This window comes from Aquarana catesbeiana, linkage group LG11 (assembly GCF_042186555.1).
Source record: "Aquarana catesbeiana isolate 2022-GZ linkage group LG11, ASM4218655v1, whole genome shotgun sequence".
Taxonomy (NCBI): Eukaryota; Metazoa; Chordata; class Amphibia; order Anura; family Ranidae; genus Aquarana; species Aquarana catesbeiana.
The window spans coordinates 182,164,136-182,186,795 of record NC_133334.1 but is presented as its reverse complement, the minus strand read 5'-3'; the positions used below and the strand labels follow the sequence as shown (position 1 = coordinate 182,186,795).

The 22,660-nt window shown below is 43.2% G+C and overlaps 1 protein-coding gene across 28 annotated transcripts in view; it reads right to left on the bottom strand.

The window, feature by feature from the left end:
• Positions 1–22,660, bottom strand: part of NRXN2 (neurexin 2) — a 3,426,600-nt gene that overhangs the window by 766,020 nt on the left and 2,637,920 nt on the right. For all 28 annotated transcript variants that reach the window (XM_073605072.1, XM_073605074.1, XM_073605073.1 and 25 more), the window contains one exon: positions 21,068–21,187. In XM_073605072.1, coding sequence (XP_073461173.1) covers positions 21,068–21,187 — 120 coding nt within the window. The remainder of the gene's footprint in view (positions 1–21,067; positions 21,188–22,660) is intronic.

The window sequence follows — 22,660 nt, the reverse complement described above, 5'->3', positions numbered from 1 at the left end:
GCAGCTTTTCATGGGCACAGTGGCAGCTTTTCATGGGCACAGTGGCAGCATTTGATGGGCACAGTGGCTAAGTTTGATGGGCACAGTGGCAGCTTTTGATGGGTACAGTGGCTGTGTTTAATTGGCACAGTGGCTGTGTTTGATGGGCACAGTGGCAGCTTTTGATGGGCACAGTGGCAGCATTTGATGGGCACAGTGGCTGTGTTTAATGGGCAGAGTGGCAGCTTTTGATGGGCACAGTGGCAGCTTTGTTGCGCACAGTGGCAGCTTTGATGGGCACAGTGGCTGTGTTTGATGGGCACAGTGGCTGCTTTTGATGGGCACAGTGGCTGTTTGATGGGCACAGTGGCAGCTTTGATTTGCACAGTGGCTGTGTTTGATGGGTACAGTGGCAGCTTTGATGGGTACAGTGGCTGTGTTTGATGGGCACAGTGGCAGCTTTGATGGGCACAGTGGCTGTTTGATGGCTACAGTGGCAGCTTTGATGGACACAGTGGCTGTGTTTTATGGGCACAGTGGCAGCGTTTGAGGGGCACAGACAGTGGCTGTGTTTGATGCACAACTTGAACTTATTTAAGAAGACAGTGTTAGACTTACTTGAGGCCACCGGCCTGGTGCAGTACAGTATGTCACTCACAGCAGCAAGGCAGCGCCAACTATCAAGGTCCGTCTTTCCGCTCCACTCCCTCTCCACGCTGTCTGAAGAACATGGCAGAGATGGGTGGAGCTTGTTCACTAGCAGCTGGGGCGGCCGCGGTGCTATGAATGTTGGGGTGGCCGCGGTCTCTGACTGACGTCACTGGTAGCTAGCTAGACGCCATGCAGCCGGCGATTCTAGCAAGTGAGCAACTAGTGCAGTCAGTCAACTTAAGCAGCAGTTTGCAGCACTGAGGATCAGCCCTGGATGGGGCCCTCCAGACAAGTGGTGCCCCCGGGCGACTGCACAGTGTGCCCAGTGGAAAAAACGGCCCTGCTAGTTGGTGCTTCTATTTGTCAGCCCATTCGGCTGTGTTTTGGACTACCTAATTGTGTGTTAATGTTCTGATCCAATTCTCAAAAAGTCAGTGGCTATGCTGACTTTTGTGTAGATTTGTTTAAGACTGCTTAATCCCCCCTGCTTTTATTGTAATTAGTTACACACCCAGCCAGTGCTTTCTTTGCAAGCTTGGCTTTTTGCCTTAGGCTAAGATATGTTAATGTCCCTAGCAATCTGTGTGTCCCTAAGTGTATTTCAAGCCTGCTTCCTGCCCAGGGTTACCATGCTACTCTATTTGCTCCTAGAGTTTCCTGTTTGTCTGTTTTTACGTGGCTATTTGTTACCAATTGTCTAATATGTCTGTGGCATATCTGCCACTAATATCTGGGTGTTTTGAGGCACACCGGTCAGCTCGAATTGTACCCTCTACTGTTCCGTGATCCCGGTGCCTCAGTGCTGCAAGGGATTTTTCTTTGCCTGTTGGCCAGTTGTGCCTGGTAGCAGCAGTTCCTCGAGCTGGATACACATTTTGCAATTTTTGTTGTTCAGTTTCCTTTAAGATTCACCTTCAGATGTGTAGTACGAAGGCCTGCCTGATGGGATACAAGTTGAGAGTGTATAGGTCTGGCCTCGTATTGTATGGTTTTGGGCGAGTCTGGAGAAGAGTTGTGCAGGAAGATTGTGTTGGTTGTTACCAGCTCTTGGCTGTTCCAAGGGCCCTCACTTTCGTTATATGTGTGGGCTTGCTGTATTCTCCTCAGTTAATACCCACAGGTGTCCTTCCTGTCCTAGACTCCTGGCGTATCTTCTGTGTCCTGCATGCCAGGAAGACCAGCGCCCCAGTGTTGCACTATGCCCCTATCATTCATATGAGTCCTGTCTGAAGCATGTAGGCAGTTTATTTTGTATGGGTGAAGGATAACATGGTCTGATTACCAAATTGATAAAGGGGGGAAAAGGGGTGCAGCCTCTATAAAGAATTGAGTGTACCTGTTGGCAGGTGGTTTTCAATCCGGGTATTCAGACTATTCCCTATACTTCGGAATGGAGACTGCCTTTGGAGCTGGAGGTGGGACACTGGGCACCTTAAAACACTATGGAGCTGGAGATACTCAGGACCACACTGGGAGGTCTTGTGCTACATATCAGGGAAGGGGTTAGGAAAGCCAACTTGCTCTGCCCAGCATGACTTTGCAAGGACAGGCAGGTGGGGGTAGTATCCAGGTTGCCTATGAGTCGTAATAGATTGGTGGATGACTCAGTTCCAGGATCGTCAAAATCTAACTTGCACTGTTCTCATCCCTAATGACAGGGATGGATCGTTGTGCAGATATCACGGTCAATCTGGGTACTATCCTATCAGACTCTACTGTGTTACACCCTGGAGTCCATCTTGTTCTGATGGTTTGAGTCTGGACAGCCTCAGATGACTTGGACTGATGAGTGCTGGAGAAAGGAAGGTGTTGTGCTATGGGAAAAGGCAACAATGCTAGAACAAGAGGGGGTCATGTCTAATGGATGCCGGGGTATTGTCCCAACTGGTCCTAAACAAAGTTAAAGTGGAGGGCCACCCTGAAAAAAAAAATTCACCAAAAATCCTAAAAAAATAAAAAAAAAAACATTTGAAAAAAAAAAATTTTTTTTAAACTTACCTAAACCATTGTTGCTAAGCAGTCTTCCTAATCTGCCTCTTCCTATTCCATGGCGTGTTCTGCTCCTCGGTGAGCGGTCCCATTGTCTTCTGGGAACTGTGTGTGTTCCCAGAACACCACGGACCATTCACAGAGTGCCGCTCACGCATGTGCAGTAGGAAACTGGCAGTGAAGCCGCAAGGCTCCACTGCCTGTTTCCCTTACTTAGGATGGCGGTCCTGGGACCCGAGAGCCAAGGGACAGGTCGGCCTCAGGCGGCCGACATCGCGGGAACCCAGGACAGGTAAGTACTTATTTAAAGTCAGCAGCAGTGTTAGTAGCTGCTGACTTTTAAATTTTTTAATTCAGGGACGGAATCCCGCTTTAAAAATACTTGAGGCCAGGGTACTGGTGCTGGTTATCACATGTCTAATGAAGCACTGTTTTCAGCATCAGGTTAAATGGTACTCAGCAGGGTACACTACTTCGGGGAGTCTATTGTACATCTCCTCTTGCCCTTGGCATGGATATAGCAGGAACACTGGGTTGTACCCCGATCACACCCTGAAGAAAGGTTTTAGAGCAAACCTGACATCCCCTTACACCTACTGAAACGTCCGTTGGGATTTGTAGAGGAGTTAAAAGTTGGGTAGTTGGGTAGGTTGGGCAACAGGTAGATAGTGCCAACAGTCTGTGCAGGGTGTGAATAGAAGGGCCCTGCTCAAGGGGTTTATGATTTAGTGGGGGGAGGAGGGTGGTACAAAAATAATAGCTGCTGGGAATTATCTGATATGGAGCTGGCTGAGGTAACATTTAGGTAGAGGCGGAGTAGGCTTCCTGGAATAAATTTTTTTTTTTTTTTTAGGGATCACCTAGGTGTGAAAAGGGTAGGGCCTGGCTGGACATATTGGGGTAGGGGAGTTCCAGAGGTTCTGGAGTGGTCCTGATGTTGGGAGGAGGTAACAAGGGAGCTGGAAATCAGGATGTCTTAGGAGGAGCGGAGTGGACGATTTGGGTGATATCTCAAGAACGAAAGAGGTAAATACAAATATCTCAAACTTATGCCGCGTACACACGAGCGGACTTTGCGGCGGACTGAACTCTGAAGGACTTTTCAACGGAGTTCTGACGGAGTTCCGACAAAACGGACTTGCCTACACACGATACCACCAAAGCCCGATCGTTTCGAACGTGATAAGGTATGACCGGACTAGAAAAGGAAGTTCAACAGCCAGTAGCCAATAGCTGCCATTGCGTAGTTTTCGGTCCGTCGGACTAGCATACAGACAAGGTTTTTTTCGATAGGAATCGAGTCCGTCGGAAAGATTTGAAACATGTTCTATTTCTAAGGTCCGTCAGATTTTTCGACAGAAAAGGTCAGATGAAGCCCACACACTATCGGAATGTCTGACGGATTCATTCCGTCTGACCTTTTCTGCCGGAAAGTCCGGTCGTGTGTACGGGGCATAAGGTTTCTTAATGGGAAAAGTTTATTCAGGTACCGTCTTAGGGCCACAGCTTTAGTAAACTCCACCCTGTTGCTGTCCTGATGTGGGTAGCTATTAAGAGACCGATGTAGAGTATTGTGCCCATTTAAAAGAGGACCCTAGAACTATATTTTTCTTTTTGCTGTTTTGGGAAAAAGCCTCTAAAAAATTTTGAGCAATAAAGTGCAGTTCAGTTTGACTAAATTCTAAAAGTTTTTGGCAACCATTGTTTTATTCTCTCCCTTTTTTAATATTTTTTTGTACCCGACTTGTAAATTTTTAGTGACAGTGATCCTGTTCACCTGTTGATCACTAATATGGGAGAGGAGCTATCTATTTTTATTTTTTGTTCCTCTTTATTTTTTATTTTTTTTGCTAAGTTGCTGCTGCAACAGGTGCAATATTATTTTTTAAGGCACTTTCTGATAATTTTTCGGGACAGTTATATATTGTTCGTTTGTTTTTATGAATGCAGATTCAATGCTCTTTGATATAAGGTGAAATGTGTGTGGTAAACGGTCTAGGTCGAAGCAGCATTAAACCTGTATGTTTTTTTTTTTTTATTTTTTCCTTATTTTATTTTTTTTCTTTTCTTTCTCGTTCCTACTTTCTTTGTTTCATATTCTTATCTTTAATTACTTTAAGTGATGGTACCAGTCCATTAGCTGATAATGTTCTTCTATATCTTTAAAAGTAAATGTATTAGTCTTCTGGAACTTTTGTTTGAATATCAGAGATGAGCTGTGAATTGTAATGCCGCGTACACACGACTGGACTTTACGGCATACTTGGTCCGGCGGACCGGAGTCCGTCAGACAACTCGATTGTGTGTGGGCTCCAGCTGACTTTTTTTCCCCAAAAGTTCGACGGACCTAGAAATGAAACATGTTTCAAATCTTTCCGACGGACTCGAGTCCGATTGAAAAGTCCGCTCGTCTGTATGCTAGTCCGACGGACAAAAACCAACGCTAGGGCAGCTATTGGCTACTGGCTATGAACTTCCTTGTTTTAGTCCGGTCGTACGTCATCACGTACAAATCCGTTGGACTTTGGTTGATCGTGTGTAGGCAAGTCCATTCATTCGGGAAAGTCCATCGTAAAGTCCGTCGAAAAGTCCGGACAAAGTCTGCCGTAAAGTCCGCTCGTGTGTACGCGGCATAAGGCTTTACCGTTTCTGCCTGACTCCGTTTTTAAAAGTCCAGTGGGTCCTAAAGAATGGTTTCCTGAAACATACAAAAACTATATTTCACAAAGTATCCCTGGACATCCAGGTCTTATGTCTTAATGTAATTCTACCTCCCCTAGTCTGCCTACTGCTTTAACCTGAGCCCTGTGAGCAGGTTTGTTGAACCCAGGGACCTGGCAATAGCAGGCAGTGTTGACTATCCCTACCATCAAGGGCCATGGATGATACTGGCTGTTGCTCGGACTCTTTACCCTGTGGGGATCCCACTTTACTTGTCCACATTACACCCCATAAAGCATTTAGTTTTAACGGCCAACCCTCTGCTCCTGTCCGGCATTCCTCCAATACTTGTACACTGACATTCTCCTTTTTTTTTTTGTATTCATGCATGACTGTCCGGAGGCCCGCCCAAACACCACCGGAAGAAGCAACGACAACCAAGTTATTTCTTGAGACAAATGTGTCACAGATAAGACTCTTCTGAACTTTCCTTCACCATGCTGAAAAGTGCTGTCTCGCGTTCCGATCAAATCGTTACAATCATTACACCGTATTACCAAGTTACAGGACTAGATATGCCAGGATCCCGCCATCAATATTGGAGTTCCGCTCTTCCAAGGCAGAGGGGCAATGAAACATTGCAGTACAGACACTCATGGTTCGGAGGTGAAGTCTCAAAGGCGTACCTAACTCCTATAGATCTAGAGTATTATTCTTAAAAATTTTATTTATGAGTGAAACAAAAAAAAACAAAAAAAAAACCTATATGTACCAAAATAACGTGAGTGTTTTAGATCTGGAATCTGTGACTGGTACTCGGTTACTAATAATCACATTGTAATAAAAGTGAAATATCAACATAAGATTATTTCCACAAAGTGCATTTGTGCTAAACCAGTGCTATAAATGTCATAAAGTGACTGCTGCTAAATCATACAGAATCACACAAAATGTCCAGTGCTATGAATTCCATAAAGTGACTGGTGCTAGATCATACAAAATCATACTAAATGTCCAATATAAAAGGTGACTGATGTGTTTTCAATTTGGTAAAAAGCAGGAGTAGTTATGGTGCTGCCCTTGTGGAATTAGAATTTTTTTTTTCTATTAGTGGACAATTCCTCTATATATTACCTGGTGTTCATAACTCCTATAGATCTAGAGTATTAATCTTAAAAATTATATTTATGAGCGAAGCAAAAAAAAAACAAAAAAAAAAAAAACCTATATGTACCAAAATAACGTGAGTGTTTTAAATCTGGAATCTGTGACTGGTACTCGGTTACTAATAATCACATTGTAATAAATGTGAAATATCAACATAAAATACTTCAATTATTTCCACAAAGTGCATTTGTGCTAAACCAGTGCTATAAATGTCATAAAGTGACTGCTGCTAAATCATACAGAATCATACAAATTGTCCAGTGCTATGCATTCCATAAAGTGACTGGTGCTAGATCATACAAAATCATACTAAATATCCAATATAAAAGGTGACTGATGTGTTTTTAACCAGTAATCTTGGATAGGAAAAGTTCCATTAATGAAAAAAAAAAAAGGTCTTTTTGGAGTATTTTAGGATGTTCAATCTCTGAGAAACAGATTTCTGTGGGAAAACTTCTTATCCAGGTGCTGGCTTTTTAATTAGTGTCTTATCTGCATGCTCTGATACTGCTTGCACTCACCGGATTTTCTTTCCCCTGCAGGGGTGCAGGCAGTCACAGTATCTGCCACTGTGTAGCAATCATAGATGTCTCCAAACTTTACTTTCCGTGTTGTTTTGATGTATTACATATAAAAGAAAGGAGGGATACCCATAGCGTAAAACCGTATAGGTACTTTTATTAAAGATTAATAACACTGTGGTACTCACATTTTCAATGATAAAAATGAGCATGAAAAAGATATCAAAATCGCTTTGCTAGAGGTGCTGCAAGACGTCTGTAAGCCCGCACTAATAGAAATTTTTTTTTTCTAACCCCACAAGGGCAGCGCCATAACTACTCCTGCTTTTTACCAAATTAAAAACACATCAGTCACCTTTTATATTGGGTATTTAGTATGATTTTGTATGATCTAGCACCAGTCACTTTATGGAATTCATAGCACTGGACATTTTGTATGATTCTGTATGATTTAGCAGCAGTTACTTTATGACATTTATAGCACTGGTTTGTTTTTTTTTTGTTTCGCTCATAAATATAATTTTTAAGAATAATACTCTAGATCTATGGGAGTTATGTACACCAGGTAATATATAGTGGAATTGTCCACTAATAGAAAAAAAATTTTTCTAACCCCACAAGGGCAGCGCCATAACTACTCCTGCTTTTTACCAAATTCTATCACTTAGGTGGTATTGTATCTGTAGAGGCAGCAGCCCCATATCCTAACTACACTCAACCACTGCGCGGATTTAACCCATACATCTATCTGAAGTCTCAAAGGCACCAGGATTTCTTTGGTGTCTCAAGTCTACCTTGATGGGTTCCGGCATACTCGGGCACTGACCGAGAGCCTCACGGCAACTAGGGGGCCCCATCAGGGTTGCCAGCCTCTGTAAAAGCAGGGACAGTTTATAAAAATCTGTGTATTTTTACATCTGTCCCTGAAATGGCCACTACCGACATAATTTTGCTGTACAAATCTTGAGATTGTAGCTGCTCTGCCTCTTCACTGCCTCCTCAGCCAATGGGAGCACAGTGTACACGCCCCCTTCTCCAGCGTGGCTTTTTTGACACAGGAGCAAGAGATGCCAACAGCTGGAGGAGAGGGAGGAGGGGACAGCCTGCAGTGTGGGTACGGACTACTGCCTGATAGAAGGTAAGCTGGCTGAGCTAAAAGAAATGTATTATTATCAGTGGCTTACCCTGGTGAGGAGGGGGGAGGGGGGAGGATGTGTTACCTCTAGCAGGGCTTCTCCTGTCTCTTAGGCTGCTGTTAGATCGATGTTCTGTGTGTGTGAGAACTGCCATGCTTCTGGGGGAAGGATGTTCTGAACTTCCCCAATCTCTGCTACATCTCCCTACTCATCACCTGCCCACCAGTACACAGGGACATCATCCTCCTCCTCCTCTCCTGTATTACCACATCCAATGTCTGAGCTGCTGGGACACTACAAGTCCCAGTATGCCAGGAGTTGCGGGCAACAGCAGTGTTTTCTATCAGGATGATTTTTAAGTGAAAAGTGCTGGTGTGTGTATATATTTATACTATGTATGTACTATGTATGTATTTTGTGCATGTGTGTGTGCATATGTATACTATGTATGTATACTGTGCATGTGTGTGTATATATGTATACTATGTATGTATAGTATACATATATATACTGTGCACAGTATACACACATGCACAGTATACTATGTATATATACTGTGCATGTGTGTGTATATGTATACTATGTATGTATACTGTGCATGTGTGTGTGTATATATGTATATATACTGTGCATGTGTGTGTATACCAGGGGGGGCCCATCCATTAATGGCACCGTCCCCTCTATCACACCACCCCCTATATGTAGAATGGATAGATTCATGCATAGCATAAATCTATCCATGGCCACTGCGGCCACCCCCTATTCGGGCATCCGGCCCCTTTTAGGACACCAGACACCTGAATTACAGTGGCAGGGGTGTTTTTTTGAAGCGGGGTGTTTTTTTGAAGCATAGAGCCATAAACTCTAACAGGCTTCAAAATAGGGTGGGCTCAGAGCGCAGAGCACTCGAAGCCCATCCAGGTCTGTTAGAAAAGCAAATTATTAATTCGCTTTTCTAATACTGAACCGCTTCTCCGCCAATCAGGAAGTGCGGGTCTGATACCCATCACGCGATTGGCTGAAAGGACAGGCGCTCCTATTGGATGCCTAGCAGGAGAAAAGAAGAGATGCAGAGAGTAAGCATTGAGGACATGCCTGTCCCACATCTCACCACTGTCACCTGCTGCCTGACCCGCCACCAAGATGGGGTGAGTGCTGGTCAGACAACGGGCGGGGGTGCTGGTTAAATGCCGCTGGGGGGTCACAGTGGCTGCATTTTATGGGCACAGTGGCTGAATTTGATGGGCACAGTGGCTGCATTTGATGGGGCACAGTGGCTGCATTTGATGGGCACAGTGGCTGAATTTGATGGCACAGTGAGGCTGCAATTAATGGGTTTTTTCCAGTATTTTTCAGAATTTTTCCTATTTTGTTTGCACCCCCCAAAAATTTTTGAGCACCAGCCGCCACTGGTGTGTGCCCACTGCTGCTCAACAGAAGTCGCTTTAACAATCCCATGCCCGTGAAAAATGCACTTGTTGCCATTCGGGGGCCATCTGAATGGTGAACTGCTGAGCCTTGCCTTGGATCAGGCAGCAGAGCAGGTCTGGGTGCACACCTGTGCAGTGACATCATGGCACACATCAAGCATGGTTTTTGTTCACATGCCCCACTGCCCGATCTGAGGCCAACCACAGCAGTTCACTATTCCGCTGGCTTTACGACTCACTTGCACAGTTCAGAGGCTGCAACAAGTGGATATTTTTTAAAAGCCTTTTCCCGCCAGCTGTCTAACACACAAAGCACCAAGGTGCAAAGATGTGTGTAAGGGGACACTGATGGAAGGTGACATTGGTTGCTCTGCCGCAGGGTGGGACTCTGGGGGCTCTGCCGCAGGGTGGGACTCTGGGGGCTCTGCCGCAGGGTGGCACTCTGAGGGCTCTGCCACAGGGTGGCACTCTGGGGGCTCTGTCGTAGGGTGGCACACTGGGGGGCTCTGTCGTAGGGTGGCACACTGGGGGGCTCTGTCATAGGGTGGCACACTGGGGGGGCTCTGCCGTAAGATGTTACTCTGGGGGCTCTGCCGTAAGGTGGCACACTGAGGGCTCTCCCGTAGTGTGACACTCTGTGGACTGTGATATATAGGGTGAATGTTGGGACTTTGATGTAAGGGAGGACTCTGATGTGAGCTTGGCGCTCATCCTGACTGCTGTACTCTATATGTTGTTTTGTTTGTTACTTACTCATGACCCCTGTACTCTGTACATTATACTGTACATAGACCTGACCAAGGTGTTCATTGTCTCAACAGTTGCTGGTTTTAATTAAGTTCTTCTATAATGTTGACTCAGTAAGCCACAAATATCCTTTTTTTGTGCATAAAAAAATATATACAATGGAAATGTTTATTTTAAAAACAAATGATCCTTTCACTGAGATTCATTTGTGTCTGAGATTATCAGCTGCGGCACAGTAATTAGAATTTTATGGGTACAAGGTCTGTGGTATGTTTGCATTGTTTACAGCAGATGCAGATTCTGTTCAATACTCTTTTAAGACTCTCCCACTGGTCATGCCCATTGTTCACCATGGTGAACTATGTATGCCGCAGGTCATCATTTCCCTGGTAGGGGTCCCAGTGCAATATTTTGCCCAGGGGCCCATGATGCTGTTAAGGTAGCACTGCCCATGAGAGGCTCCTGGTAAATTTACTGCGTCACCAGCTCTAAGTCTCCTGCCACTCAGCATGCCGCCAAGCTTGGTGTCCCTCTCCTTCGCATGGGTATGCCCACATTCATGTTGCGTCAAAAAAAGATGCCTGCCGCATGGCGGCCATCTCAAAACCTGGGGGCCCCATAATCTCCTATTGCCCGGGGGCCCCATGAGTTGTCAGTCCGCCCCTGCCGGCATGTTCAAGAAAGGAAGAGGAGGCCGCAGTGGTGGTGGTGGGGAAGGGTCGGGGCTTCTGGCTGTTGTGGGTGGATACAAAATCATTGAAGAAGGACATAAGTTCAAGAATGAACTTCAGGGGGAATTGATGTGGAAATATTGAGGCCTTAGTTTTTTTACTTCCAAGGACATCAAATTTGATCAATATGTATGAACTTTTGTACTCTCCGCAAATTCTCTGAATAGGCACCATACATCTGTCTCCTCACCATAAAACCTCCATTTCCTGTCAAAGGTCTATTTTAAATGTGGCCACCTGGCTTATGTAAGGGAATAGGCCCTGATGCACTATTTATTCAGACACCTCATAGGGAGGTGTTATAATAGAGTTTCAACTGGATGTTTGGTTGGCCTAAATGACCTCTAGTACCAGAGTCTTGCAAACCAAGAGCGCCTCCACTGGTTGAGAGTGGTAACACTTTAAGATTAAAATCTCTCTGAAAAGTTTTTTTTCTTCTCCTCTTTTTTCTTAAAGGGGGTGTATATAAGAGAGAGAGACAGTTAGAACTGTCTCTTTGGAGCCCAGGCAGCCGGGAGAGCAGGATGTCTGTGTAATGTAACCGCCTTATTCTGCAATTGTTCTAATATACTGAAAGCTTTTGTATGTCCATTGTAGCAATATTCTGTTTGTATTACTTACTTGGTATCTTTGGAAACATCTTTGTTTGTAAGGTTTTGCCATCTACCTTATAGTTGGTAATATATGATTAATACAAGTTTCTTTTCTGTACATTATTGAGTTTAAATAAATTTGATTGTTATTCATTTCGCACAGTTATCATTCGTTTTAATTCTATCCGTAATAAGAATCAACCGCATTGGTTGATTCTTATATAGATAAAAGGTGTTAATCACTTATGTTATGTATCATTAAGCATATAAGTGAGGTAGGTAAACATTGCCTTATCAGTTTAATAGTCATTTAATTTATATTTTATTTATTTCATTTATTTTTATCACTTTTGGTATATCAGTTTGTATTGTCACATTTGGGAAGTGTTGGCAGTGCAGGCAGCTGTTTATTTTTATGTTTAGCTTTATATTTATTTATTTTATTTTACTTTATTTTCATTTTTATTTATTTCTATTTTTTTTTTTGTTTGTTTCAAATAATTTCATTTGTAAAATAATACATGTTACAAAAACAAAGCGTATAAAGTATATTTATCAACATCTGGTATAGTCAAAATTACCGTTAACAGGGTATCTTTCACAATTAAAGACTGTGACAAATATGTGCGTTTTCAATGTGTTACATGGAGATAAGCTGTTATGCAATACAAGAGCCTCTCTGAACTATTAATTATAAACTACGAATAATGAGGCTGTGGACATCCATTCGGGACATGAGGCTGAGAGGTTTGTGTGTATCATGTATGTGGTTCCAAGAAAAACAAAAATTAAAAATTGCCTGTGTACCACCTTCGCACCCCTAATGGGAACATGCTGTGTGAGGGAGACGGCCATGAAAGTATCACGTGTAGTGAAAGCCTTTGCGATCCACATTGGAATGTATTGGAATATCTTGGAATACCTCGTGCCTCCGTAGCCCGGGTAAGGAGCGCCAACTTTTCTGCCCTTCAATGGGCAAGAAAACATATGGAAGGTAGGTAGTGTGGTTTTTGGGGATGATAATGGTACTTAATATCTTGAAATATGTCTATTCACCCTAAGAATTAGATTTAATAAAATGGTTGGACATTGTTTTGGGGTTTGTACTCTGAGGAACGTGTTGTTATAACATAGGAAGGGTCGTGTCTTTTCACTTACTTGACGAAGAAGTGAAGACAAAACCGACAGAAAGGCAAAGCTAACATGGCAGCTACGGAGTACGTTGCAGTTTGGACTGTAAAGTATCCCTAAATGAGGATTCTCAGTTTACTTTCACTGTAGGTTAGAATTATGGGTTGTGAAGAAGTTCCTGATACTTTGGAGATTCCCTGAAGTGTATCCAACAAGCCCAAATCTTCCCATATTTAGAAGGACTATCATTGGCTTGATGAATTAGGTTTTCCAATCCAGCTATTCTTTCAATATGTTTGAGCCACATTGCTATTGTAGGAGGATCAGTGTTTCTCCAAAGTACCGGTATGCATTGTTTAGCAGCATTGACTAGGTGGAGTGTAAGAGATTTTTTGTAGGCATAGTGTGAAATGGATGAGTGGTGTAGGAGGTATTGGGATGGCGTGAAAGATAGGGTGTATGTTGTGATATATGCTATCGTCTCCTGCACTTTTTCCCAGAATGGTTTAATTCGTGGGCAGTTCCACCATATATGGAGCAGAGAGCCTACTTCAACATTGCATCTCCAGCATATGGGTGAAACAGAAGAGTGATACCGGTGGATAATATCCGGCGTTCTGTACCATCTCGAGTATAGTTTGTAAGAGTTTTCCTGTGCGGATACATTTATGGATCCTTTATGTATGTGTTCATATATGTTTTCCCATTCTTCGGTGGTGATTGCTAACCCAAGTTCCGTTTCCCATTTTTGGTTGATTGCGTTGGTTTTTGGATCACAGTTGCTGAATAGTAACGAGTATACTTCAGAGATAACATGGCGTTGTGGAGGAGTGCTAGTGCATAGTGATTCAAAAGGTGTCAGGTCTCTAAACCATTGGGATATAGGTCTGGCATTGTTCAGGAAGTGCCTAATTTGGAGAAACTTAAAGAATGGTATGTGATAGTCCTGGAAATGTGAGATTAGTGCCGTAAATGAAAGGAGGATCCCGTTCTTGAAGAATTGTGAGGCTCTAAGAGGAGGTGTTCCCTGGGTATGCGATGGATTGCGAAGTGGCATTCCAGGTGCAAAGTCAGGATTGTCAACTAAGGGGGTTAATGGTCCCGGGGCCGGGTACCAATGTAGAGATTGGGATATGCTCCTAAAAGCGGAGAGTGTGGGACCCATCACTGGGTGCGAAGCATATTCCTTGGGTGTATTCGTCATAGCAATCCATGGCAGATGAGCAATGGGAACTGACGCAAATGATTCTTCAAGGTCTACCCAATCTTTAGTGGATTTATGGATGTGCCAGTCAATTATTCTTGTAAGGTGGCAAGCTGTATGATATTTGTGAATATCGGGAAGACTTAAACCTCCTTTTGCTTTGGGGGTAGTCATTTTCTCCCAGCTCAATCTAGGGGATTTTGCGGCCCAAATGAAGTTTCGGCATAATTTCTTGTATGTGGTGAAAAAAGACGTGGGTAGTTTGATGGGAACGGTCTACAAGAGATATAATATTCGGGGTAGGACATTCATTTTTATGACGGCAGTTCTACCAAACCAGGAGAATTGGCCCAAAGTCCATTTGAGGAGGTCTTTTTGGATATTAGCGAGTATTGGTAAGTAGTTTCTATCATAAAGTTCATCGAGATGGGTCGGTAGTTGTATCCCTAAATAGGTGAGGGCATGTGGTTCCCATTTAAATGGGAAGTTCGTCTTACAGTGCGTCACCCATCTCTGCGAGAGGGAGATATTAAGGGCCTTAGATTTTGTGAAATTAATTTTAAAATTAGATATGGTGTTGAAGTTGGTAAATTCTTTTAACAAATTGGGCATGGTGATCAGGGGGTCTGAAAGGAACAGTAAGATGTCATCAGCGTACGCTGCAATCTTGTATTGTTTGGTGTTGATATCTATGCCTTTTATGTCGGGATTTGCTCTAATTTTACGTAGAAGGGGTTCTAGAGTGAGTATGAAAATAAGGGGCGATAATGGGCATTCCTGACGTGTGCCATTCGAGACGGAGAAGGCGTCCGACAGGCGGCCATTGACTCTTATTCTGGCCGTGGGAGAAGAGTATAGTGCTAATATCATTTGTAGGAAATGAGTGGGAAACATATAGTCCCATGCCACCCTGTCGAACGCCTTCTCCGCATCGAGCGACAAGAAGAAACCTTGTTGTTTGGGGATGGAGGATGTTGATGAAAGATGGTGATGGATATGAAGGGCTTTTATGGTGTTATCCCTAGCTTCTCTGCCAGGGACGAAACCTACTTGGTCAAGGGAGATAAGTTTAGGGAGAATAGGGAGTATTCGGTTAGCAAGAATTTTAGCGTATAGTTTTAAATCAACATTTAGGAGGGAGATGGGCCTATAGTTTGTCACTAGAGTATCGTCTTTGCCGGGTTTTGGTATTAGGGTGATATGTGCTTCTAGAAGGTCTTTGTTGCATTGAGGATATGAGGGCAATGAATTGAATGCTTTGGTAAACTGGGGGGCTAGTATATCCTGAAAGGTCGTATAGTAACCAACGGTTAGTCCATCCGGACCAGGACTTTTTCCTGTCTTGAGTTGTTTCAATGCTGCCGTGGTTTCCTCAATGTTAATGGGGTGTTCAAGGGTTTTAGAGTCTTCAGTAGAGATAGGTGGTATACCGTATTGTGATAAGAAAGTGGATATCGCTTCCTGTCTACTGGGAGTGCTATCAGTCATTTCTGTGGGGGGTAAATTGTAAAGTTTGGAGAAGTAATTCACAAATTGTGTGGCAATGTCATCTGGGGATGTAAAAGATTTCCCGGAGGGGTTCTTTGTTTCGTGTATGGTATATGTTGCTTTCTTATGTTGTAACGCTTTAGCCAGTAACTTTCCAGACTTATTGCCAAATTTGTAATATAGTTTGTGATTCAAAATGTACTTGCGTCTTAGTGCTTTGTGCATTTCTTCTCTGAGAGCTTCCCTAGCCTGTAAGAGCTCCTCTAGAGATTTAGTGGCGAGGGATAATTTATGGGCCCTTTCTAAGGTATGGATTTTAGATGTGAGAGCTGTAATATATGCTCTTCTTTGTTTATTTCGGAAGGCCGTTATGGAAATTAAATCCCCTCTCACCACACATTTATGTGCAGCCCATAGGATGGGAGGTCCAGTTTCATCCGTAGAATTTTCCTGAAAGTAATGGGTGAGTCGGGTGGAGATTTGTTGTGTGATATCTGGATCTGTCAGCAGTGAGTTGTCTAATCACCATATCGAATGTGTGTGTTGAGATTGTGAAAAAGTGAGTGTCATTGAAATGGGATTGTGATCAGAGAGTATCATAGGGTCTATGGTCACTTGTTTGACACGGGGTAAATCATTTTGGGAAATAAAAAAATGGTTGATTCTGGAATATTTGCTGTGGGGGGATGAGTAAAATGTATAGTCCCTGTCATTTGGGTCTAATGTACGCCACGTGTCATGCAGGGTTAATTCTTGCAACTGTTTCTTGATTGCTCTAAGCGCTCTGTAAGGTAATGAGGTCGCACCTGTGGAGGAATCCTGTTGCGGGTTTAAGGCCACATTGAAGTCTCCACCCACCACGAGGATACCGGCATAAAATTCAGTGAGTAATTGAAGTGTTTCTCGAAAGAACGTGACTTGTTTTTTGTTAGGAGCGTATAAATTTGCCAAGGTGATGGGTCTGTTGTGTAACGTTCCCTTGAGAAATATGTATCTGCCATTAAGATCATGTTTTGATTCCGTAATTTTTAGGGGACAGTTTTTCGATATTAAAATAGCAACCCCCTTTGTTTTGGATGTGTCATTGGAAGCATGATACACTGTGGGGTAGTGAAAATTACCAAGTTCGGGTATAGTGTCAGTATGAAAGTGAGTTTCTTGGATGAATGCGATTTGCGTTTTTTTTTTTGTAATGTATATAGCAATTGGGACCTTTTTTCCGGGGTGTTCAATCCTCTAATATTCAGTGAGCCTAGTTTTATGTAAATCGGTCTGAAGCTTACAAGAGCCATACACCCCCTGTTTGGAAGTATCCGTAGCTGCCATGTTAGAGGGTAGTTTTGGGTAGCCTAATTGGAGTGAATCCAAAACTATGTAGATTCCTGCGAATATAGTACCGAAAGTGTGGATATTCAGAAAGGTCAGCGAAAGGAAGGGAGGGCGAGGATGTAGGAAAGGAAAAGGGAAGAATTTAACTAACCTAATCCGCAACAAGATAGGTTAGGTCTGTACAGTGCTTTGTCTGTGGAATGCTGTCCAGAACCAAATCTGGATCTTCTCACTGCACTGTGCGGGGGTTGGGAAGTATCGAACGTAGGAGAAAGTTTGTAATATACTTTGAGGAAATAACCCTCCGTTGCAATCCATGTAGCGTATGAGTGGAGGATGTCATAGTAAATGTTTTGAATACTGTTATATATAAGTACCTGTCTGAATGACATACATACCCTCCTAGAAAGAGAGAGCAACTGAATCAGCAGTGGATATGGAACAGGTATAAAGTCCCTTGGATAAGGATAAGAAATGAAACCTTAGGTATCCCTGTCAAGGGATTATGTATTGGCATTATAGCCTTAGCGTTTGCAGTAGAAGCTATAGAATGGTAAACCAAAATACCGCTTTGCTGTTGGTGTCAAAATTAGCCTAGTGAGTCATATTATATACATACAGTAGTTCAAACTATGTTTTATGAAACCTCCCCCAAAAGGGGAACATCACAAATAAAAATCCTGAAAGCATGTCGAGTCAGACAATGAAAACATGGTCAAGTGCACCAACGGGTGCGTATCTATGTCTTACTGTAACCATGGCCCCTGAGTATTGGTCTGTTATGTTTCTGATTTCCCCCTGCTCTTTTTTTTTTTTTTTAATAAGTTTCCGCTTAATGTGTTTATTTGGCCCCCTTATCCCTCCCCCTCCGACTCCCCTCAACATTACAGCTGTCAATTGTACCCCATCACCTTAAGAAGTGATTGGATAGTAACAGCTGCACGTGTAGAACTTAGTAGAAATTCAGAATGAATGATGGGAAGTTTGGTATTCGGCATCTGTAGAGTAGAATAGACGTTTCTCAGAATACCGCTGACATCTTGATTCGGGAGAAGCAAGATGTACTCCGTCTACTAATAATGTCGCTTGTATGTTTCTGTCAGGTTCTACTATGTCCTAAGTTAACTATAGGGTTATGTCATGGCAAACTCATAGGCCTATGGTTAACTGTCCTCTTTGTCCTTCCGTTGCCAGAGTGACTAAATGATGTGCGGACATTTTGTAGGTTAGAGGATAAGCATAGGCGCGTCATTAAGATGGAGGAAAGTCACTGTCTAAGGAGGGAGGGGGTGGTGTTCGAAAAATTACTCAGAGTTGAATGCTTGCTATTCTGGTGTTTGAGAGCCAGGGGGAGCTAGTTACAGTGTGGTTCAAGTGAGTTGTGGAAAAATTCTCTAATCCCCAAATATGCAGTATTGCCGTTATTTGTGCCTTGTGCCCATTCATCAGCAATCTAATCAAGATCCTGGTCAAACGAGAATACATAACCTTAGTTCAATCGTTAATACCTAAAGCATTTAAACATTACCTACACCAGTAAACAAATGTGAAAAACAGTGAAGCCTGCTTTCGGCTAGGTCTTACTGGGGTCGTTAGCTTTCGGATGCATAAAGTTCCTTTACTGAGAGTCTGTTTCGTGCTGGTGAAGTATATGTGGATCCGTTGTCGGTGTGTGGAAAGGTCGGTCTGTTCAGGGGAGCCCAGTTTTTGTTCGGGGATAAGTCTCGTCAGAGGTCCAAAAAATAGGCATTGAGCATCAGGCATCTTTTCTTGCTGAGTGTTGAACATGAGGCAGTGCTAATACGATATATTTGCAGTATGAAGGTAGCAGATGTGAAAGCTATCTGCTGTCTGGAAAGTATGTCAGTAACGAGGAGTAACAGGAACAGAACTGTTTCTATGCTTTAAAAGGAGGTGTAGAGGCTGTGGATTAACTGAGATGCCTAACCTGGCAACTTAAGAACCTGAAAATGTGTATAAGATTACACACCTTAGTAGTCCCTACGGGCTCTCCGAGCTCTCGGTGAGATCATGGGTCCGTGACCACGCTGGATATCCTGAGATGCGGCGTGTGATCTGTTGCTTGACAGGGACCTTCTCCTGCGGTGCTGGGATTCTTGTGCTTCCATCGGTTCTTCCCGGGGCGAGTGTCTCTCGTTAGCGTGATGGCGGAATTCCGCATACCAAGTCGGAACGTCCACTAGGGGTATGCCCAGGCTGTCGCAGAAGTAAGGTAGGTCTTCCAGCACTTTGAGAAGAGCCGTACGGCCTAAATGTGTGGCAGAACGGGAACTTCCACCTGTATAAGATCCCGTGAGTGCGTAGAACATCCAGTAGAGGTTTCAAATCCCTGCGATGCTGCAAAGTGATGCTGGATAGGTCTTGAAAGATCTGAAGATGCGCGCCATTGTACTGTAGTGGGTGTTTGTTCCTTGCCTGCCTCAGGATATCTTCTTTCAGCTTGTAATACACTATACAGCAGATAACGTCCCTTGGCGGATCGGTTTCTCTGCCTTTTGGGCGCAATGCTCTATGGATCCTTTCCATTTCAATTTTGGTCTGAGGCGGTCTGTCAATTAGGCCGTTAAACAAGTCAGTCACAGCAGGGGTTAGTTGCTCTGCATCAATGGCTTCTGGCAGGCCTCGGATTCTGAGATTGTGACGGCGGCCACGGTTGTCGAGGTCCTCGATGCGCCGTTGTGTCTCTCTGAGTTGCATTGTGTGGGTATCGATCTTTCTTGTGGCTTTACGGAGGACAGTGTCGTGTTTTGCCGTGACTTTTTCAACTTCCAAGACCCTGTCATTTAAGGTATGAATGTCCACTCTGAGCTCCGCAATGGCGGCTGACAGGGTGTCTTTAATGTCATTAGCAATAGCCCTCAGATCATGTATGTTAAGGCCGGGAGGTTGAGGGTTATCTGTCATCCCCGATGGCATGGGCTGTGACACTTGAGGTGAAATTAAAATGTGCGGTCCCGTGTCTTGTGAGGAGCTGTGACGAGACGACGCCATATTGCTCCTCTGAGTCCTGAACATTTCAGGAATGTTTTGGCTATGGTTCCCTGGATTTTCGCGTGGCGAGCGGGACCTTGAGGCCGAGGTGTGACGGGAAGCTGTTCCCATTGTGTCCGATCGAAAGAAGCGTTATTTACCTCCGGTGATATCGATATATATGGATGCAACGGCGGGAGCTGTTCTTTCAGGCAGCCATCTCCTAGCTTGTCCAGGCCACGCCCCCTTCTATTCTTATTTTTTATTTTTATTTTTATATTTATTTTATTTTATTATTTTTCAATATTATATATTTTTTTACATTTATATATTTTTTTATTTCATTTTATACATTTTTGACTTTAGGTTAGGAGTGTAGCAGCTCACAAGGTTTTATCCACTTGTTCCATTGTCACAATGTCCCAAAATCCACACCAGACTCTGCATGCAGCCCAGCAGGTCAGGAAAGGAGGGGCAGAGTTCAATCTCCCTCCTGAACCATACCAGGCCACATGCCCTTAACATTGGGGTTGACTTTGCCACGGGGGACCCCCCTTAGCTTTGTTCCAAAAGAGTTATAGTAGATTCTCTAAACCAGAGGTCCTTGTTATACTGCATACAACATTATCTTATTTTTTGAGAGGCCCAAAGTTTGCTTAGTTTGGGGGCTTAGAACAGAATAGAAGCGGTCATGTGATGTACTTTTGGTCACAGCAGCATTGTGGTAACAGGCCAATGTCTCAAGTCACAACCATTGAATCTGAAACATCTGGAACAAGATCCTTAAGGGCATCATCATCCCTAGTTATTTAAAGAAATTAATATGGGACTTTGTAGAACATGGGATCAGTAAGAGACACAATGTATAAGCAGATGGGCCTTCCTAAGTAAAGAAACAGTTGCAACATCATTTAATCCAATGGGTACTAAAACATATGTCCCCTAGAATTGGGTCTCCTGGGTAAAACAAACTAAAATTAATTTGACAGTAGTTAAGACAAAGGTAGATTTTTTGTATTATAGTTTATCACACCAAATGTTTACAGCTGTTCACTTTTTAGATCTATAAGTTACAACATGATTATGAACATAGAATTGCAAGATACATACTTCTGCTAGATCACAATCCTAAGTAACCAGTTTTCCCCTTTTTTATTTTTGTATTGCCTTGGTAATTATTTAATGCAATTGTAATACAGATTATCCAATGCATGTCATTTTTTAAGGTATATATGCAGTCCATGGGTGTTTTTGTATAGTATATTATGCACTAATACGGCTACAACAAATCAAGTATGTATAGTATATTAGAAACTTACGGTCATTACAGACTGGCCCTGCATAGGTCGTCATGGTGCAATCACATGTAAAGCCATCCCACTGTTGTAGACATACACCAAGGTTACCACAAGACTCTTCTGAACATGTTGTGCTTGGCCCTGGAAAAAAAAATAAAAACAAAGCATGTATGTGTAATTTTAATTTCAACATGTAGCCTTATTTGTTTACTATATAACTAGGCAATGCTAAATGCAGCACTCTTATGGGGCGTACACACGGTCGGACTTTTCAGCTACAAAAGTCCGACAGCCTGTCCGACAGACTTTCGACGGACTTTCGACGGACTTGCGGCGGACTTTCTAACGAACAGACTTGCCTACACACGATCACACAAAAGTCCGTCGAATTCTTACGTGATGACGTACACCGGACTAAAATAAGGAAGTTGATAGCCAGTAGCCAATAGCTGCCCTAGCGTGGGTTTTTGTCCGTCAGACTAGCATACAGACGAGCGGATTTTTCGACCGGACTCGAGTCCGTCGGAAAGATTTGAAGCATGTTTCAAATCTAAAGTCCGTCGGATTTGAGGCTGAAAAAGTCCGTTGAAAGTCCGGAGAAGCCCACACACGATCGGATTACCAGCCAGCTTTAGTCCGTCAGCGTCCGTTGGACTTTTGTAGACGAAAAGTCCGACCGTGTGTACGCGGCATTAGGCTTGGTTCACACTGCCGCAATTTGGGATCTGGCTTGTGAGTTGCAAGTGAAATCCCATGTTAGTCAATGAGAGCTGTGCTAATTAGCACTACTGAAGTTGCTCCGAATTTAGAAAAGGTTCCTGTACTACTTCAAGGCGACTTCTATCCAACTTGTGCCCATAGACTTTATTGGAAGTTGCCTCCAAGTCGGATCCTCATTTATATTGATGTGTTTTGGATTCGGTATTACACGAAGATTACCCAGGCAGTGCATGGCGTCTTCCTGTATGCTGTTATCTCTGCATACCTGCACAAGACAAAGTAGTACTCATGTCACATCAAATCGCCAGCAAATTGCAAGAAAGTCACCTCGCAAAGACACAATGCCAGTCGCTTGATTTTCAGGTCACAGCAGTGTGAACTGAGCCTTATAAGGTATATAAAAAAAAAAAAAATTTATATGGAATTTGATGGATTTTAGCTCCTGTAACAAAAATCAAAAACACCAAAAAAAAAGGAATGGGGTGGGGGATCAAAACATTACTTATTATTTCAGTATTCATTTATTATAGGGCATTTCACATATTCCTAGATACTACTCACCAGGATGTTTTTTTTTAACTTAAAGCGGATATTCACCCACTCCCCTTTTTTTCTTTTTCACCCCTGCTTACCGGACGGTCCCTTGTGCACACTCCAGATACTTAATGCCAAAAAAACACAAAAAGCCTTACACCAGAAGGATGTTCAGCTCACAGCGCTACACTCTCCCTGGATTGACCAGAACAAACCAAAAAGCTGTGTATTACATAAATATGACCTCAAATGATAAATGTAAATATAAATACAGCAATCAATAAATTATGTGAACTACTGAGCGGGTAGCCCAACACCTAGACACACAACTACTACACACTAGGAGGAGTGCTTCTGTAA